Source organism: Chlamydotis macqueenii, chromosome 19, assembly GCF_036417535.1.
Source record: "Chlamydotis macqueenii isolate bChlMac1 chromosome 19, bChlMac1.mat, whole genome shotgun sequence".
NCBI classification, from domain to species: domain Eukaryota; kingdom Metazoa; phylum Chordata; class Aves; order Otidiformes; family Otididae; genus Chlamydotis; species Chlamydotis macqueenii.
This window is the reverse complement of record NC_141574.1, coordinates 6,375,793-6,391,515: the sequence shown is the minus strand read 5'-3', so window position 1 is coordinate 6,391,515 and position 15,723 is coordinate 6,375,793. Positions and strand designations below refer to the sequence as shown.

The following is a 15,723-nucleotide window of genomic DNA, read 5'->3' as shown; positions in this document are numbered from 1 at the left end:
CCTCCAGCACACCCATCCATTTGACCTACTCACTTGCAATGGTAAATTAGGAATAAGACAGGTGACTCCAAATCCAACCAGCAGGAGATTTGTGAATGCAAAGGCATTGGTGGCATTGGTGATTTTCTGGATCTGACGATCACGTTTTTTCTTTTTCTTGTCACTTCTGGAAGGATAGCAAAACCCATGTTACAAAAGGCACTTTCAGCAGCTACTGGAACTCACAGAAAGATTCTCCACATATCACATCAACACTAACTAAATCGGTTTGGCTAGAAGTCTGCCTAAGGAGGCGGTGGAATCTCCGTCAGTGGAAGCTGAGGAACATCTGGGCAATTATTTCAGTGCTGTTACTCTTACTGTGAGGCTAGAAGGGAAGTCTGAGCCTCCCCTGCTACAATTTAAATTTGCTCTTCTTGACTGATCTTAGTGGACATGGAAGATAGTTTGGTCCTTTCCTCTGCAATTATCAAGTCTTCCTTCAGGCTTTCTTTTCTATACTGAAGAACCAATATCCTTTTCAGTCTTTCATCACAAAACACATTATGCAGAGCAGAGGGGGCCTGCTACGTGGCTGCACGTCCCGGGTGGCACACACTACGCACTGCTCAGCGTTGTTGTCCTCATTCTCTTCTGAGCCATCATCGCAGTCTTTCAGTCGCCAGTCCATGACGTAGCCGATCACAGGCGCTGTCAGCAAGCACAGCAGTTGCAATACCCCAAAAATTGAAGTGTAGAGAGCCACTGCAGGAAAAAAAAAAAAAAAAAAAAAAAGAAAAAAAAGTTGTCAGTCCCAGTGGTACCATAGCAGTAACAGGAGAAAAAAAAAAAACCAAAAAAAAAACCAAAAAAAAAACCAGAAGAGAAAGTGTTCCTCCCCATTGATCACTCTCTCATTAAGCACCCAGACCCCACGTACTCATGCTAAAAGTCAGGGCTGAAGGAGCTGGGCCACCAAAGCTCCACCTCATCATTTACCTTCCCAGAGGCATGACATTAGAGTGGACATACTGGGCACGCTTACTTCAACCATCCTGATCCTGCACTAGCATTCTGAGCAGCATCAGCCCAACCGCAAGTCGGAGTCCAGGAATGGGACCCAGCAACTGCTTAACACCACAGAGGCTTCTTCTGGCTAGGACCAACAGGGAAAGTTCTTATAAGCAATATATCCTGCACAGCCACCCCTGCCCTAGTCATCTTCTCTCCTGCCTTGCTGGGAGCTCCATCTGCATCTCCTCCAGCTGGGAAGCTCCAGCAAAGGACAAGCCAGACTGGGAAGCTGAGGACTAACCCATTTTATACTGAATGGACAAGTTTGGAGGTAGGGTGAAGGTTGATTAGCATCAAAAAACACAGCATTTGAGAGCAATCTCTAAAAACTCAAACTGATGAAAATTCCCTGTGTGTTAAAGATGGGAGAAGAGTCTACGTGGCTTGCTAAGGGAAAGCTGATGCCAGCAGACTTAGAAGAAACTGTCCCCTCCTGGTACTGAACAGTTTCCCCACCCCTCAGTGCTTTTTCCACTTCCTCTCTGCAGCCCACGTGATGAATTTGTAGGCACCACACGAAGGGCTGGTAAGTCATGGTGTACCACAGCTCCGAAATAAGGATGTAACTCTGAAACTGCCCATCTCAGCACAGAGTGCTTACAAGTTACAGCACCGTAAGCAGAATACAGCCAAAAAGAATTTTAGATTGTCCCTCTCAATGCATCTCTAGATCTAGCCAAAGCAGCCAGGACTTGTACCAAAATCAACTGGGTCATGGAGAGAATTTTTCAACAAACCTTTCTCTCCTACACAGTTGTCGCGAAACCCAGCAGGGCTGCCCTGCTGTGCCCAGGCACGGCACCTGATGATACTTTCCTGGCTCCAGTTGCTGGCAAGGAAACCAAGAGAAACTTCCAGCTCCGACCTCCAGACCCGCATTTGTGCCCCCGTTACCTCCGCAAAGGCAAGCCCTGAAGCGGCCCCACATCCCATCTCACTATAGCAACTGCTCCAGCCAAGAGAGACAGGTGGCATCACCCTGTACAAACACTCCTGGAGTGGATTTGCTGTTGTCTGGTTATTTTTTAATATAGGTCATGTTTTGCCTCTTCATGCTACTCTGAACACTTAATCTTGGGCTCTAAACACCAAGAGCAGAAGCCAGCTCGAAGTAGGGAATGAAATTTATGGGGTCAGCAGGAGAAAAAGGAGAGACAGTAGCTGCTACAAAACAGGGACTTCTCAATTTATCTATCATCTCAAAAAACGTTATTTCCTGAGGAGACAGAAAAAAAAAAAAACAAAAAACCCACCACACAACCAATACCTAGCAAATACCAGCAGCAGTAGATATGGCAGAAGTAGAAGCCTGGACAGAGCAACAAAGGGTGAACACACGGGCACAATCCTTTACATCCACTGTTCTTTCCCTCAAAACTATTCCGAGCAAGCACCTCATACAGCTAAGTTATCCAGCCCACCTTGCTTCTCCTCAAGGTCTCCAAGTATCCCCACATTTGAAAGCAAAGTGACAATTTATGAAAGATACAGCCACATTTCAAGTTTTAGACACAAGTCTACTCTCCATCTTTCGGGGGTTTTCAGAAGATAAGCAGCCACAGGCTGACTGCTTTTTCCACCTCTAGGTTTCAGGACAGGTCTAAGTCACCACAACCTTCACAGAAACCAGGACTTTCAAGGACACAGTGCCTCAGTGCAACTTGAAGACTTTACTCCCTATCTGAATTATTTTCCCCACATCCTTCTCTCCTGTTCTGCTCCCAGGAATATTTAAGTTTTCTTTGACCATAATGCTTGCAGGATTGACTCAACTCTTCCTCCCTTGCTGAATGCTCCTGAGAGCAGTTGCAGGCGGAGGGAGCTCTCTAAACAAGTCACGTTCAAGTAAATAACTGCAACAAGAACGAGGAATCCAAGGGAGCCGCGTCCCATCCTCTCCTGATCCGCAGAGATTACATTTCTAGAGAGCTGCACGCGTCTTGTAATTGCTCTTGCAGCCTGACACTGCAGCAGCCAGACAACACCGCTGTTTTGCTGATGCCATGGAAACAACCAAGACAGCGGACTGCGCTGCGAGCCCAGGCTATATTCAGGGGGAGGAGGAGGAAAATGAGAAGAAGTCTCAAAGGTGACACAGAAAAAAAAAAAAAAAAGCAACACAGTCAAGGGGCACGATCCCTTTTTTAACATGGAGCTTGATCTAAACAGAATTGGCAGCATATATAGTTAATATTCATTCTAAAATACTAAGGAGGGGAGGAGAGGGAAAAATGAAAGAGAAATAACTACAGCAAGCCAAGGTAAAATGAAAGAAAAAAAAAAAAATCAGTGTGTAAGAGTGACAAGGTAAGCAGAAAACTAAGCTGTGTTGGGAAAGGCAGTGTGAAGTTTGCCCTGTTTACTGGTTAATGTCTAGATCGGCTCTTGAGCCAGGAGATAAAGAGCTGAATGCTGCAGGCTGTCAAAGGCTCAAGAAACAAAGCAATTCAGGGAATGCCAGGGCACTTGGAGTTTCCTTCCCTCCCCCAGAGCTCACTCCTGTTTTCAGAGGAGTGCCTCTTGATTTATCAGCTTCATGCAATCCTGATTCAACAAGTTCAAACTGGATCTTACTACAAAGGACAAAAAAAAAAAAAAAAAAAAAAAAAAAAAAAGGCTAAGTCTTGTTTTGCAATCCTGGGTATTTTCAATAACAGTAAACTAATGTACTCTTTCCTGTTTGCTCCATGTACTGCATCAGGGCTATAAATACAGACCAGACCAGCACAGCAAGCCCCCCCCGGAGCCCCCCCAGCGCACACCAAGCTGCACAAAACAGCTATGACTTCACTTCTCCCACCCCCAGTTGCTGGGCTGAGACATCCAGTCCAACCATTAGTCATGAGAGTCAGCTGCTCTGTGCTTTGTGCTTGCTTAGGATAAGCAAAGCAAATACCTGATGAAATAGGTTTTCCAATTTAAAAAAAAAAAAAATTGTCACAGTCCATCCTGAGAGGCTACTTTCAACAACCCATCTGGGGAAATAACATGGAATAGTGTTTAACAGACACTGGGCTAAAATTAGCTTGACATTCAAGTGTCTACCTCGCTGCCCCTCTGTCCTGGGCTAGTTCCAGCCCTCTGCTAGACCCTACCAGCAGCTGTCAGCCGCACTTTGACACCAGTAACTGCCACACATGGTGTATCTGCTGAGTAATCGGGCTCACTGGCCTCTTGCAAGGACCAAATCTAGGTCAGGTCCCAGTTCCAAGGAAGCAGATATAAGTTTTTCAGGTTACCCTACCTTGAGCTTCATCTCCAGACAGAAACTCAAGGATGGTGTTCATGGCCCCCATGTAGAAGATGAGCCGCAGCTGAGTGACACACATGGTGATAAGGCTGAGCAACAAGATCGGACTGAAGACGCTCCTCATGAAGGAGGGAGAAGCTGCAGAAGGAATAGCAAGGGTGTCTGAAGAAGGCAATACGCTGTCGTAAACATGTACCATTTCAGAAGAGGCTTTGGCCTCTGGGTTAGTAGGTCTTCTCCTAGGTAGTCATTCCAGCACTGCGTGCCAGCGGCAGCTCCAAGGAGGCCACAGTTCGCAAGCCCGTGCCTTACAAGCTTCCATAATGAACAGCTATAGATGGAGTATGGCTACCAGTAACTGCGGCAAGGGCAACAGGAAGGAAGCCTCTCCTAATTCAGTGTATTACAGCAAAAGGAAGCTTCAAGCCATTTGCTTTGGCCATACCCCTCATTAAGGAAGGCTTGGTCATGATGGCAACAGTCTACCTAAGACACAGCGCTGTCCTTCCGCAGCCGTACCAGTTACCCATGCTGTTATCCCCGCCACTGGCACCAACGTATGGTATGTTTAGGCAACTATACAAGGACAGGATTCTTTATATAACTGAACTTGTATTTAAATAACAGTGGCTGGCACGTGGCCCTGGCAACACATGGATCGTGCTATCGCTATCTCAAACAGGTCTGGAGCGGAGCAGAGAGGCCGAGGGCCTCGTGCCAGCACAAGCATCCCTGGGGCGGTCAGGGAACCACACCTGCGTTGTCAGGCTGGCACTTCACTTCTAGGTCCACCGTAGACAGACAGAGCTTGTTGTTCTCTTGCAAGGCTGTTGGCTCCTTGGGGCCCTTCATGGAGCTCCCCACACTGAGACGGCGCCCCACGGTTGTTACTTGCTTGTAAAACTGCTTCCCAGTGATTTTGTGGTCAAAGCCCAGCCAGCTGAACTTTATTTTCACCCTGTTGGGTAGTAAAGAGTATGAGAGCTGCAACACACGGTGGGGAATCAGAGGCAAGGTTGCAGGAGTCAGGCTGTGCGTGCACTCAAGGCACTAGTTTCCATTTACAAACCCACAAATGGTCTGGATCCAGAGCACAGAGAGATACTTACCCTGGGCCAATTTGGCACAGGTCAGTATAGAAATACTTATGACTACTAACAAGTAATTTTCCTTCATAATTCCTACGCTTTGTAAAGTTCAACTTTCCACAGATATTCACCAGTCAAGACATAAAGCTAATGGCAGACATAAATCCTCAACCTAAGACGGAGTGGCAGCAATAAACAACATGCTAGGGAGTTCCCTGTCCACTCCTCTAAATTAGCCGTGTCAGCACTTTCTAGAGGATTACGAACGAGATTAGCCCGCCCTCAAGGCCAGTCTAGAGGACACTTACGAATAGTCCATGTCTTCTGGTCCTGGGAAAGGCTCCAGTGGCCAGTTGAAGAAACAGTTGAGGAAAACTAGTCCTGCACAGCTTGCCCAGACAAGCAGAATAAGAATGAAGGAGACACCAAAGTCATATATAACCTGGAAATCACAAGGGAATATGGTTTTGGCTATATGAGCAGAAAAATACTTCAATACTCTTTGAGTGAGGTCTGAAAGGAAGCTGTGGGGAAAAGACATGCTGCATTTAAAATAGATTTAACTCAAGCAGTAACAAAGAACAGTTTTGTGACATGCAGGCTTAGAAGGAGGTACATGCACATCTTCGACAGCAGCTATAGCAACAACAAGAGGACCTCCAGCTAGAATAGTATGCACCTGTATTGCAGATGACTGCCATCAAAGGTTTTCATCTAGGACTATCTTCTTGGAAAGCCAGCAGGAACCTCCTTGCACACTTGAGCCGGCCTTACCTTCACTATATCCCCCTTACGCTAACTCTGCAATGAAACCTCTCTGGTTCAGAGCCACTAGCGATCTACCAAGGCAGCCCAAGGGACCGCCTCTTCTGTCCCTTCAGTGCTGTTTGCTAGCTCTGAACTGTGTTCAAAGCCAACCATCAGTGACAATCACGCAGATTTAAATATACATGGGGATTAAAAAATACATATATATACTCCTTAGAGTTTAAAAAAAAAAAAACCCTTAAAAAAAATTTCTTCACTTTTACTTAACAGCTTTAAAAATTTTACTGTCTATTAGCAAACAGACTCTTTGCAATATTTGTGGAGTTCTTGAGGCAGTCACTTGGGAAGTCTAACAGACAGGAACTGAATCTTGCAAATTCACATCTCTAAGGGAGTGCTTTAACAAACAGTCCCTCTTTCTTGCCACACTATTGCTAAATGGTGCAAAATTCCAGCACACCACCAGTCATGAGTCACAATCCCATGGCCTCACCTTGATTCCTGGAAAAGTCACAGCAGAGGAAGCATAGGAGCCAATCATCAGAGCAATGAACGTGGAACGAAGGTCACCAAACATGTTGGGCAGCTGGAGAAAGAAAAATTGGTTGAAACATGCCACTGCCAAGAAAAGAGAAAGAAGCTTTCTTCAGAAGATATTGGCATTTAGGATTAAGACTCCCAGATACCAGAATCTGAAGCAGCACCCAGTTTTACTCAAGAATGACCTGGCTCTTCAGGATATTGCTCTGCAGGTTCCATTAGTGTCTCCAGTGTCAGGGAACATCTACAATCCAGGATTTCTGTGCTTAGTGACACTGCTCCTTTCCAGACTGACAGCATACCTTGTATTGGTTACCTTTAGCACAGGAGCATTTCCTGCAGCCCTTGCACTTTCTTCAATAATTGCTTACCCCAGGTCTGTAGCCATCACCTCCTTTCCTTTCCAAAAAAATATACATGCCCAAGTTCTCTACACGTCACCCTCTTTTTAGCCAAGAGTTGTCGGACACAGGCTGTGCTAGCTGCACAGCCCATAACACACCCTGCAACACACTGAACTGCCAGGTTTGTTTATGCACCTTGGGTCAGCACCCAAATCTTTGCAGCAGACCAGAAAATTCCTGTTATAACAAGAAGGAACAGAGACAAACACGAGCTGTGGTGCTGTTTGCATTTCCACTTCTAGCTAGGTCCCTGGCTCCTTCTGTGAAAGCAGGGTCTCTCTGCAAGAGGGGCTAAAGCTGGTCAGTTCTCCACCAGTTGGATGGCTCAGCTGCAAGCCAGTGTGCTGGGGCATCTAAGTGCAGGAATGCTGTCATAAACCCTAGATATTCAAGTCTTTATTGCCCGGCACAGCTACAAAGCTGCTGAGCTCTGCAGCAAGAACCTCACGTTGCTATTCCTGCCACCCACCCCACATCACTGCTTGGGCTCCTACCAGGTGTGATGGCATTGCTGAGAGCAGACCAGGCTGGTTCTGCAAGGATCTGTTGGGAAAGCAAAGCTCTGGGCAGGGGCGGCTCGAAGCAGCTCACAGCAGCCGCTTCTGCCACCTCAACAGCAAAAGCACTGCTGGGCTGGCTCTCCAGCCCCTGCTCCCACTCAAAACCCAAAAGCAGAGTGGAGCAGGCAAAAAAGAGTGGTGAGACCTTCCCACTTCTCCTGGGAAAGGAGGAACTCCTTGTTTTTCTAAACAACCAGAAGTGAACAAGTTTCCATCACTGACTAATGATGGCCTGCAAACTGGCAATTACAGGGAGAAGCTTTGAAGTTGTCGGGTACAGAGCTCAGCTGATATCTCCTGAAGCTGGTCAGCGGGCAGAGATTCTGCTGCAGGCAGACAGATTTCCTTCCCACCTCCTTTTTTGGGTCACTTCCTCCCTAAATTCGCTTTAGCATCACTACCACATCAACCTCAGAGGGCTTCAAAGCAGGACACTGCGGGTGCCTCCTCAGACCGAAAGCATAAGCAGCATTTTATCTGTTTAAAGACGCTGCTGAACAAAATGATTCAGAGAACATCAGACAGAGCCTGAGCAAGCAAATGCTGTCATCACATTCCCCATCCACTGCTGAAAAACAAATCCATCTTTCCCAGGAGTAGCATATAAGGCAAGCAAATCTGGCTTGTGTCAGGGCAGGACCAGCGTGTTTACAACGCAAGTATTCCCGTGCAGGAACACTCCAGGATCCATCTGGCTGTTTATCATCCCTCCGTCTCACTGCAGAGCTTCCTACGCGGTGCAGTCTCCAGGTCCTCAGATAACCCCAGCCAGGCAGCAGCAATAATGATGTTGCCGAGCCTGATGCTGCCGGTGAACCTCGAGCAGACACATACGGCGGAGGCAGAAAACGCTGCACTCCTCTGCAGCAAGGATCCCCGCGCCCATCCCCAGATCCCTGCATGCGGGAGAGCTGCCAACAGGCTGCTTTCAGGAGCTGCAGACAGGAAACGGCAAAGGATCCAAAGGTCTGTTACCAGGCACAAAAAAAAAATCTTCTTGGAAGCAGTGGCCTAAATACACATCCCAGAAAACAGCACCTGCAGAATACAATATCTGCAGGTTGCAAAAAGGCTAGTCGCCAGGCAGGGCACTCATTTAATCTCAAACACCCCAAACCTAAAATAATCTCCAGAAATTACAACAAACAGCTGCTCCTGCTGGGGAGCTCAGAGCAGGGCAAGAGCTCCACCAACACAGCTGCTTCTTGGCTTGGGCTGGTTTTCCCCAGAGATCACAAAAAGCCTTTTTCATACAGCAGACAAGCAACTCCCAGGTGGATTCTCCTGCTCCCAGGGCTACTGGAGACAGAGCAGGGCTGAAAGCAAGCAGTGACATCCAGGAAACCCCCAAGTCTGCTTCCACCTCGATGGGGACAGAAGTCCTAGAAAGGCTAGAGATTTCCTAAAATCCCATTTGGCACCAAGCCAGCTGCTGGATATAAAAAAAAAAAAAAAAAATGGACATAGGAGACTTAAGGTCTTATCCAACCCAATCAAAGCAGAAACTGCAAACACTGAGTGCTTGGAAGGAAAAGAACTCTGGGGCTACCTGGAGGGGCAGAGGGGAGGTGAAGGGAGAAGTAGTTTGTACCCAGAGAGAAAACCTCTCGGACTGCGAGTGCCAGCACTGACAATGCCTGTGCAGGTCTTATCTAAAGACCAGCTACTAAAATAATACACAGTATTTATGCTGTCTTTATAGCAGCAAGCATTGGAAAAACGAACCATAGAGAGGGGGGGAAAAAAAAAGCCACAGAGCAAGCGGGCTCTGTTTTTCTGCCATCAAAAAGATCTGATCCTCATTCTGATCTTATCCCTCCAGGCCAGGACGGACTCCTCCGCTAACTCCTGCCCAGCCTGGTACAACAGCCCCAATTCCACAAGACCTACAGTGACAGAAATTCTTGCGCCTTCTGTTTAAAGGTCAGTAATACTCAATGTATTATTAACTTACGCCCTGTTTGAAAGGTACTAACTTAATTTTGCCATACTGTAACTGTTTTTTCCTGGAGTCCTTTATTGCAGATATGCAATCCTAAACTGAAAAAAATCATTTCCTCTTGCAGATTATTTTCTCACTTGCCCCATAGTGAGTTTAGGGCCTTTGATTACTTTTTTTATACAGGAGTATTACCAAACGCAGCTTCCCTCCTCTTGCAAGGACTGTTTGAAAAAACAGCAGAAGAAGTAAAGGGATTGAGAACCAGACTACTGGAGAATGGTATTTTTGTTCCAGCTCAACTTTGTTTTCCCTATCAGGGCTATATTTGGAAGTTAGACAGACTAAAAACATGTTCTCCAGGAAAGCCTCAAACTGCCTGCTTTGTCCAAAGCATATGGAAATTCCTGTTCCCACTCTCCAACAAACAAAAGATCACAGAGCCCTAAGTTGTCCTAATATTTCCGAGCAGAGAAGATTCCCTACATAGAGATGCCCCCCAGCTCCGATTAAAGGGTGCTGTTCGCAGGAGAAAAATAAAAGCAAAGCAGCTGTAATTCTTTGAAAGGAAAACAGGACAGAAAACAATCTATAAAAGGCTCTTTGTGGTAATTTATCACACATGTTTATTTCTTTGCGTTGAAATAGCTTCAGAGCAGAACCAGCGCCAGATTCCTGTGTTGCTGTCAGAGCCACCAACACAGATCTGTTTCCATTTCCAATCTTCCCTCATATTGGCTAAGACCAAGTCACGAGGCAGAAATCTCCCCTCTGCATTTTAACAACAGGCACAGTCTGACCTTGTTCCCAGAACTAGGAACAGCACCGCTTGCTCGCTCCCCCTCCTCCCCAAGCCACGGCGTGAGGCACCCAGGAACGGCAGCTTGCCTCGGCTCCCCAGCTCACCATGGGGACTTGCTACTGAAATAGGCTTTAAACCCAAGAGGCAGAGCTTTGTGGAGCACGATCCCAGGCTGTGATCCTCAGAGATCCTATTTATCCCTTGCACAGGCACTGGGGATGCCCATCTCCTGCCCTCCCATCAGCTCACACCATGCCCACGCACGCGGGTGTCAGCACCCGATGAAGCCCCGCGAGCTGCAGCACCCGGGGAGCATCCCAACCCCACACCCTGCCGGGGCTCCCATCACAGCCACCCTGCTAGGAAGCAGCATCTGTAACATGCCTGAGGTGGCAGAGGACCAGCTCACACAGTGGGTTTGACCCATTTCCTGGAGCACCTCAGGTCACTTGCAGCTGGCTGGAGAAGGAAGTCACCTTGCTTTGACTTGGGCGTGCACGTGTGCGCTCCGCAGTCAGTGCCTGTGTCAGCCAGAACAAGCTCACTTGGCACCAGGAGTTGGGTAGTGCTTGCTGCCTCTGTGTAACGAACGTCCTCAAAAAGGTCTTCAAGCCTCCCCTTCCAGCACCCGTTTCAGCCTCTCCTGGGCACAATACGGAGCGTAACGCCTCACCACCCAGAGCCCACAAGCCACGGACCTGCCATCCCCGTGTCCCTCCCTTGCCACACTCCCCATCTCCATGGAAGGAGACCCACAAGAGATCACCGTGTCACCACAGAAGATGGCTCTTGAGACACCGACCGTGGGCACCCCAGCCTGCAGGCAGAACCATGCAGAGACAAAACAGCAAGCTGCCCACGAGCAAAATACACCTGCTTTTAACGCTTTTAACAGTCACCACCACAGCTATGCTGTGATGTGGGTGAAGAAGTGCTTCCCTCCCACTTTACACTATTTTTAATCACATTTACATGCCTCAGGTAGCAAAACGCTTCTCCACAGGGAGGCACAAGCAGCTACATCTGATTCTGGATTACAGAAGTCAGGCCTGAAGCCACCTCAGCTCTTCACAAAAGACAGTGCTGTCTGGAGGGGATGGGCTCCACCTGAGCTCTCCCTGGGTGAGCTCACAGCATCGCTACTTGCTTCAGACCTCCTCAAGGCTTGGATCTCTTCTTGGAAGAGTTGACCTTTTTCCTGCCACTGTACTTCCTTGCTGCTGCGGAACTGGCTCACTAATGAGAGAGCTAATAAGTGGCTTTGCTTACTTTTTCTGGTGCTAAAAGCCATGGTACAGCACATCCAAGGTATTTCTGCCCTATCCTTGCCCTCCCTATCATCACCAGTGCCTCTAAAATAATCCGTGACCCCTTAATAGCCACCCAGAGAGACAATAACCAATGCTGGCAGCAGCAGGATGGGAATCGTCTCCTCTCCCACAGCAGTACTGATGTGCTCCTCTCTTCCTTGCTTTTATTTGAAGCGTGGCAGGACGACATTTGCCCCATAGTTCTTTGGGACCACGGCCAAGGCTTCCAGTGAAGAACACTACATACGAGGGAGAGACTGACATCTGCGCAGAGTTTTGAAAGCTTTGAATATATGAAAGCAACGGCGGCAGCAACATCACAGGACGTACAGTGATCTGTAAACCCAGCCTCTGCCAAGTTTTGGAGTTCAGCCAGTGTCTGAGCCTTGTTAGGTCAGAGGTAACCTTAGCAGAAAGTTTTACTTCAACAGCAAGGTCAAGGTAATGCAATCCAAGCCTGAAAGTTTTCAGCCACAGTTCAAGAAACATCAGTGCTTCCCGGATTATTTCCTGGGAGACTTTCCACCCAGCCCTGTTTCAGCCTCACTGACCAATACATGGACTAGACAGATCCAAGTGGGCTGCAGATGGAGCTGGGTGCACTGGACAACACAGCATTTCTAAGAAAACCTGGAAGAGACTCTCACCCTTCTGAGAGCAAAAGCTTTTGTGCTCAAGGACAACCATTTTCCTGGGGTGACATGCAAACTGCGCTTGCAGAAAGCTTGTCATACCCAGCTGCAAGGTTGGGGCCCTGATGATTCTTCCTGCAGTACGTCAATGCTAAATCCAGTGCAAACACATGTCCAGCCTATGCCAGGTAGCTGAGCACTCCATGTACAGGCATATGACCATTTCAGTCCTAGACAAAAACATTTCCTTTCCTCTCCGCCACCTTCACTTGAGATGCAGGGGGCAGGTTAAAAAAAAATAAATTAAAAAAAAATACCGGGGAAAAAAAAAGCCTTTAGAATAACCACCTAGTGCTCAGCCTTTCAGGTAAAAGAGTGACATGCTACTCAAGCCACAGGCATAAGATTCACTTAGTTATTTCCTGCTAGCCCAGTTCACAGCCACAGGAAGAAGTGAAATAGTCAGGTAATAACTCTTCACTTACCGTAAGCGATGTGAAGGTCATGCACATCCCACCAAAGCCATTCAGAGCCAGAGCAATGAATATCAGCACAGACAGAGCTGTAACAATTTAAAAAAAAAAAAAAAATGCCCTTAGCTTTTACTGGGGTGGAGAAGGAAAGGAGACATAGCCCCGAGGGCTTTGATTCTGACACATAAAAACCTCCCTGGATCAACACCCTCAGGATGTGCCACGCTGCTCCTGGCCCAGCACCCATCTGCCCAGCCACACAGAGGGGTAGGGCCAGGGCTCTCCTCCACGACAGAGTCCAGGATGGGATCATCTCTCTCCAGGATGGAAGGGTTTCTTTTCTCTAATGAACAGACTTGCTGATGCAGCTTGTCTGAATGGGTCTTAAAAGGAAGATTTACTTGAAAGAACTGGATTCAAAGTGTCATCTCCCTATCTGGTTTTGAGAAGCAGGCTCCATCTATCCCTGGTGAGAAAGCTAATTATGCATTGTGTGCTATTACCTATTTCCCAACCCAGAAAAAGCCATGAACTTGTTTGGAATTGCTCCTTTACAGGACCTGGCCTTGCCCAAACGCAAAGCTGAGAGACCTGGCTATCTCAGATGTTTGGCCCTTGCTACGCTCTCCATTTAGGGTGGTGAAACACCAGCCCTCCCCAGAGCCACTCAGCTCCCACAGGCCAGCAGATGCTTGGCTTGTGTCCTCAGCGAGACCCCAGTACAGTGCAACAGTGTCATGCACGCTTGTCTGCTTCCCCCCCAAAAAAAAAAAAACCCAACCCAAAGCCCTCCCAGTTCAGCAGAAAAATGTCTACTTACAGTCTGGATTACTGGCACCATACGCGATCAGCACACAGGACACAGCAAAGCAGGCACTGAAAGGGAACCAAAACCACGAGTTTCTAACAGACGCAATAAATGACAATACACTTCTGCCTCCTCAGCTCCTTGTTAAGCAAACTCAATAAAATTTATCTAAGAGTGAGGGAAGCTGGCGATTTGGAAAGAAAAAAAAAAATCTAGGGCAATACCCAAATATTACACACATATCTTGCACAAGGGCTGAGGCAGCGACCTTTCCTCTCAGTACTAACGCAGCTCTTGCTGGAGCCAAATTCCCTACTGTTTTTCCAGCAGAGCTTTGCCAGCCCTCACCTCAAGGTGACCAAAGACAGCAGCAGCCTTCATCCTGAGACCCAGCTATGGTCACAGCACACGCAGCCTTTACCTGCTCCTCTCTGGTGGGGTCTGAGTCAGAGACTCACCCTGTTTTTCCCACTCTGCCTACAGGCAGGTTTGGTTTCTGGCACAGTTCAGTGCGCTAAAATTCAGCGGTGCTGGGGTCCACTGTGCCCAACAAGTCACTAACCCCTACATGCCATGATGGGAGCAGCTAACGACCTTGCTATTTGAGGCAGAAAGCAATACACACCACACGGCAGAGAAGGGACCTAGAAGAGGCAGGCAGGACGTGTTTATCCCCAAGTCAACTCCCGAGCTTGCAAGCGATGAGGTAACATCTTGGTTTTGTGCCTCTCAGGACATAGCTCCCAGCTCAAGGAAAAAGCTACCCTCCATGACTCACAAATAACTCTGTTTCTCCTCGAGGCTCCGTCTGGCCAGGGAGCACAGAGCAACGCTGGAGAGCTAAAGCGTGAATGTAGAGTCCCAGGCCCTTCCCATACAGAACAATTCACTGTGCTGGCCAAAATCATCCCAGAGCTGCTTCAGTGCCCTGTGCATGGCCAGCAGCCCCCAGCCCCACCCCTCACACAGTTCCCAAGGCTGCAGGGATCCTGCCACAGGCACAGCACCCAAACGGCACCCATCAGCCCCAGACAAGGCATGAATTCGCCCCTCAGCCCAACCAGGGAGCCCAGGACACCGACCTGCCAAGCAGCCGCAGCTTGCGAGGGCCGTACTTGTCCATGACAATTCCCAGGGGCAGCGTGATGGCACTGAGCAGGAAGGACCCAATGGTGAAGGCCAAGTTCAGCATTTCATCCTGGGCGTTGCAGGAAGGCCATTTGTGCTCCAGAGCTGTGCTGTTCTCATGTTCAGGGCTGCTGGTGGCATTTCCTACGCGGGATGATAGAGGATCAGTGTGTTCAGATGAGGCTCGCAGTGTTGCAGGAAGAGAAAAGCCCCACAAACAGGGTGTCACAACGCACTGGGCATACACCCTCCACAGTCCATTTTTTATTACAATTAGTGAGAAATGGAGAAGGGAAAGAAGAGCAGCAGGACAAGGGAAACCTGATGAGCTCAGCTGCGAGGAGGAAAAGGATGCGCAGGCACCCAGGGGACAGGTATCCCAAGCAGCAGCAGGGTAACAACCCAAGGACAGAGATCCATTCATTTATGAAAATAACTATACAGCAAGGCCCTGGCAATTACAGGGGAATAAATCCAGCAGAACCTGAAGGGAATAATAATAAAAAAAAAATAAGGTCCTCCTAATCTACAACTGTCATCTTCTCACAGATCTTTTCCCTAACTAAACTGGAGCAATAACTACAGCACTATCAGTTATTTCGGGTCCAGACACTGGGCTGACAAGGCCTGGCACAGAGCAACAACCTGCTCAGACAAAAAGCTTCCTACCCTCACTGCAAGCATCGCGATGAGGAATGACTCTGCAGTAGCCACCCTGCTTCCCGACTGCCCTGGCTCTGAAAAATCCTTCCTGGATTTAACTACGCTGTTCCCAGGAGGGCTGGCAGCTCACCTGCTTTCTCTGTTTGTTAAAGGATTGATGCGTCTTTAACTTCTGTCCCATAATTAGCATTTCCTATTATTTCCAAGTGTGTTTAAGTCATACAGATCAATTATCTCTCCAGCTTTCTTCTGTTCTTGCCCTTACATGAGGAACTCTGCAAGCAAACTCCCACGCTGAACAGAGA

General features: G+C 48.0%; 1 protein-coding gene across 1 annotated transcript in view; it reads right to left on the bottom strand.

The window, feature by feature from the left end:
* SLC43A2 (solute carrier family 43 member 2) overlaps positions 1–15,723 on the bottom strand; it is a 31,414-nt gene that overhangs the window by 6,593 nt on the left and 9,098 nt on the right. The window contains exons 3-11 of the mRNA XM_086762799.1: positions 14,710–14,899; positions 13,640–13,695; positions 12,832–12,908; positions 6,653–6,745; positions 5,700–5,833; positions 5,059–5,261; positions 4,298–4,441; positions 606–744; positions 34–166 (exon numbers count right to left, since the gene is read on the bottom strand). Of these exons, the coding sequence (XP_086618925.1) occupies positions 34–166; positions 606–744; positions 4,298–4,441; positions 5,059–5,261; positions 5,700–5,833; positions 6,653–6,745; positions 12,832–12,908; positions 13,640–13,695; positions 14,710–14,899 (1,169 nt within the window). The remainder of the gene's footprint in view (positions 1–33; positions 167–605; positions 745–4,297; positions 4,442–5,058; positions 5,262–5,699; positions 5,834–6,652; positions 6,746–12,831; positions 12,909–13,639; positions 13,696–14,709; positions 14,900–15,723) is intronic.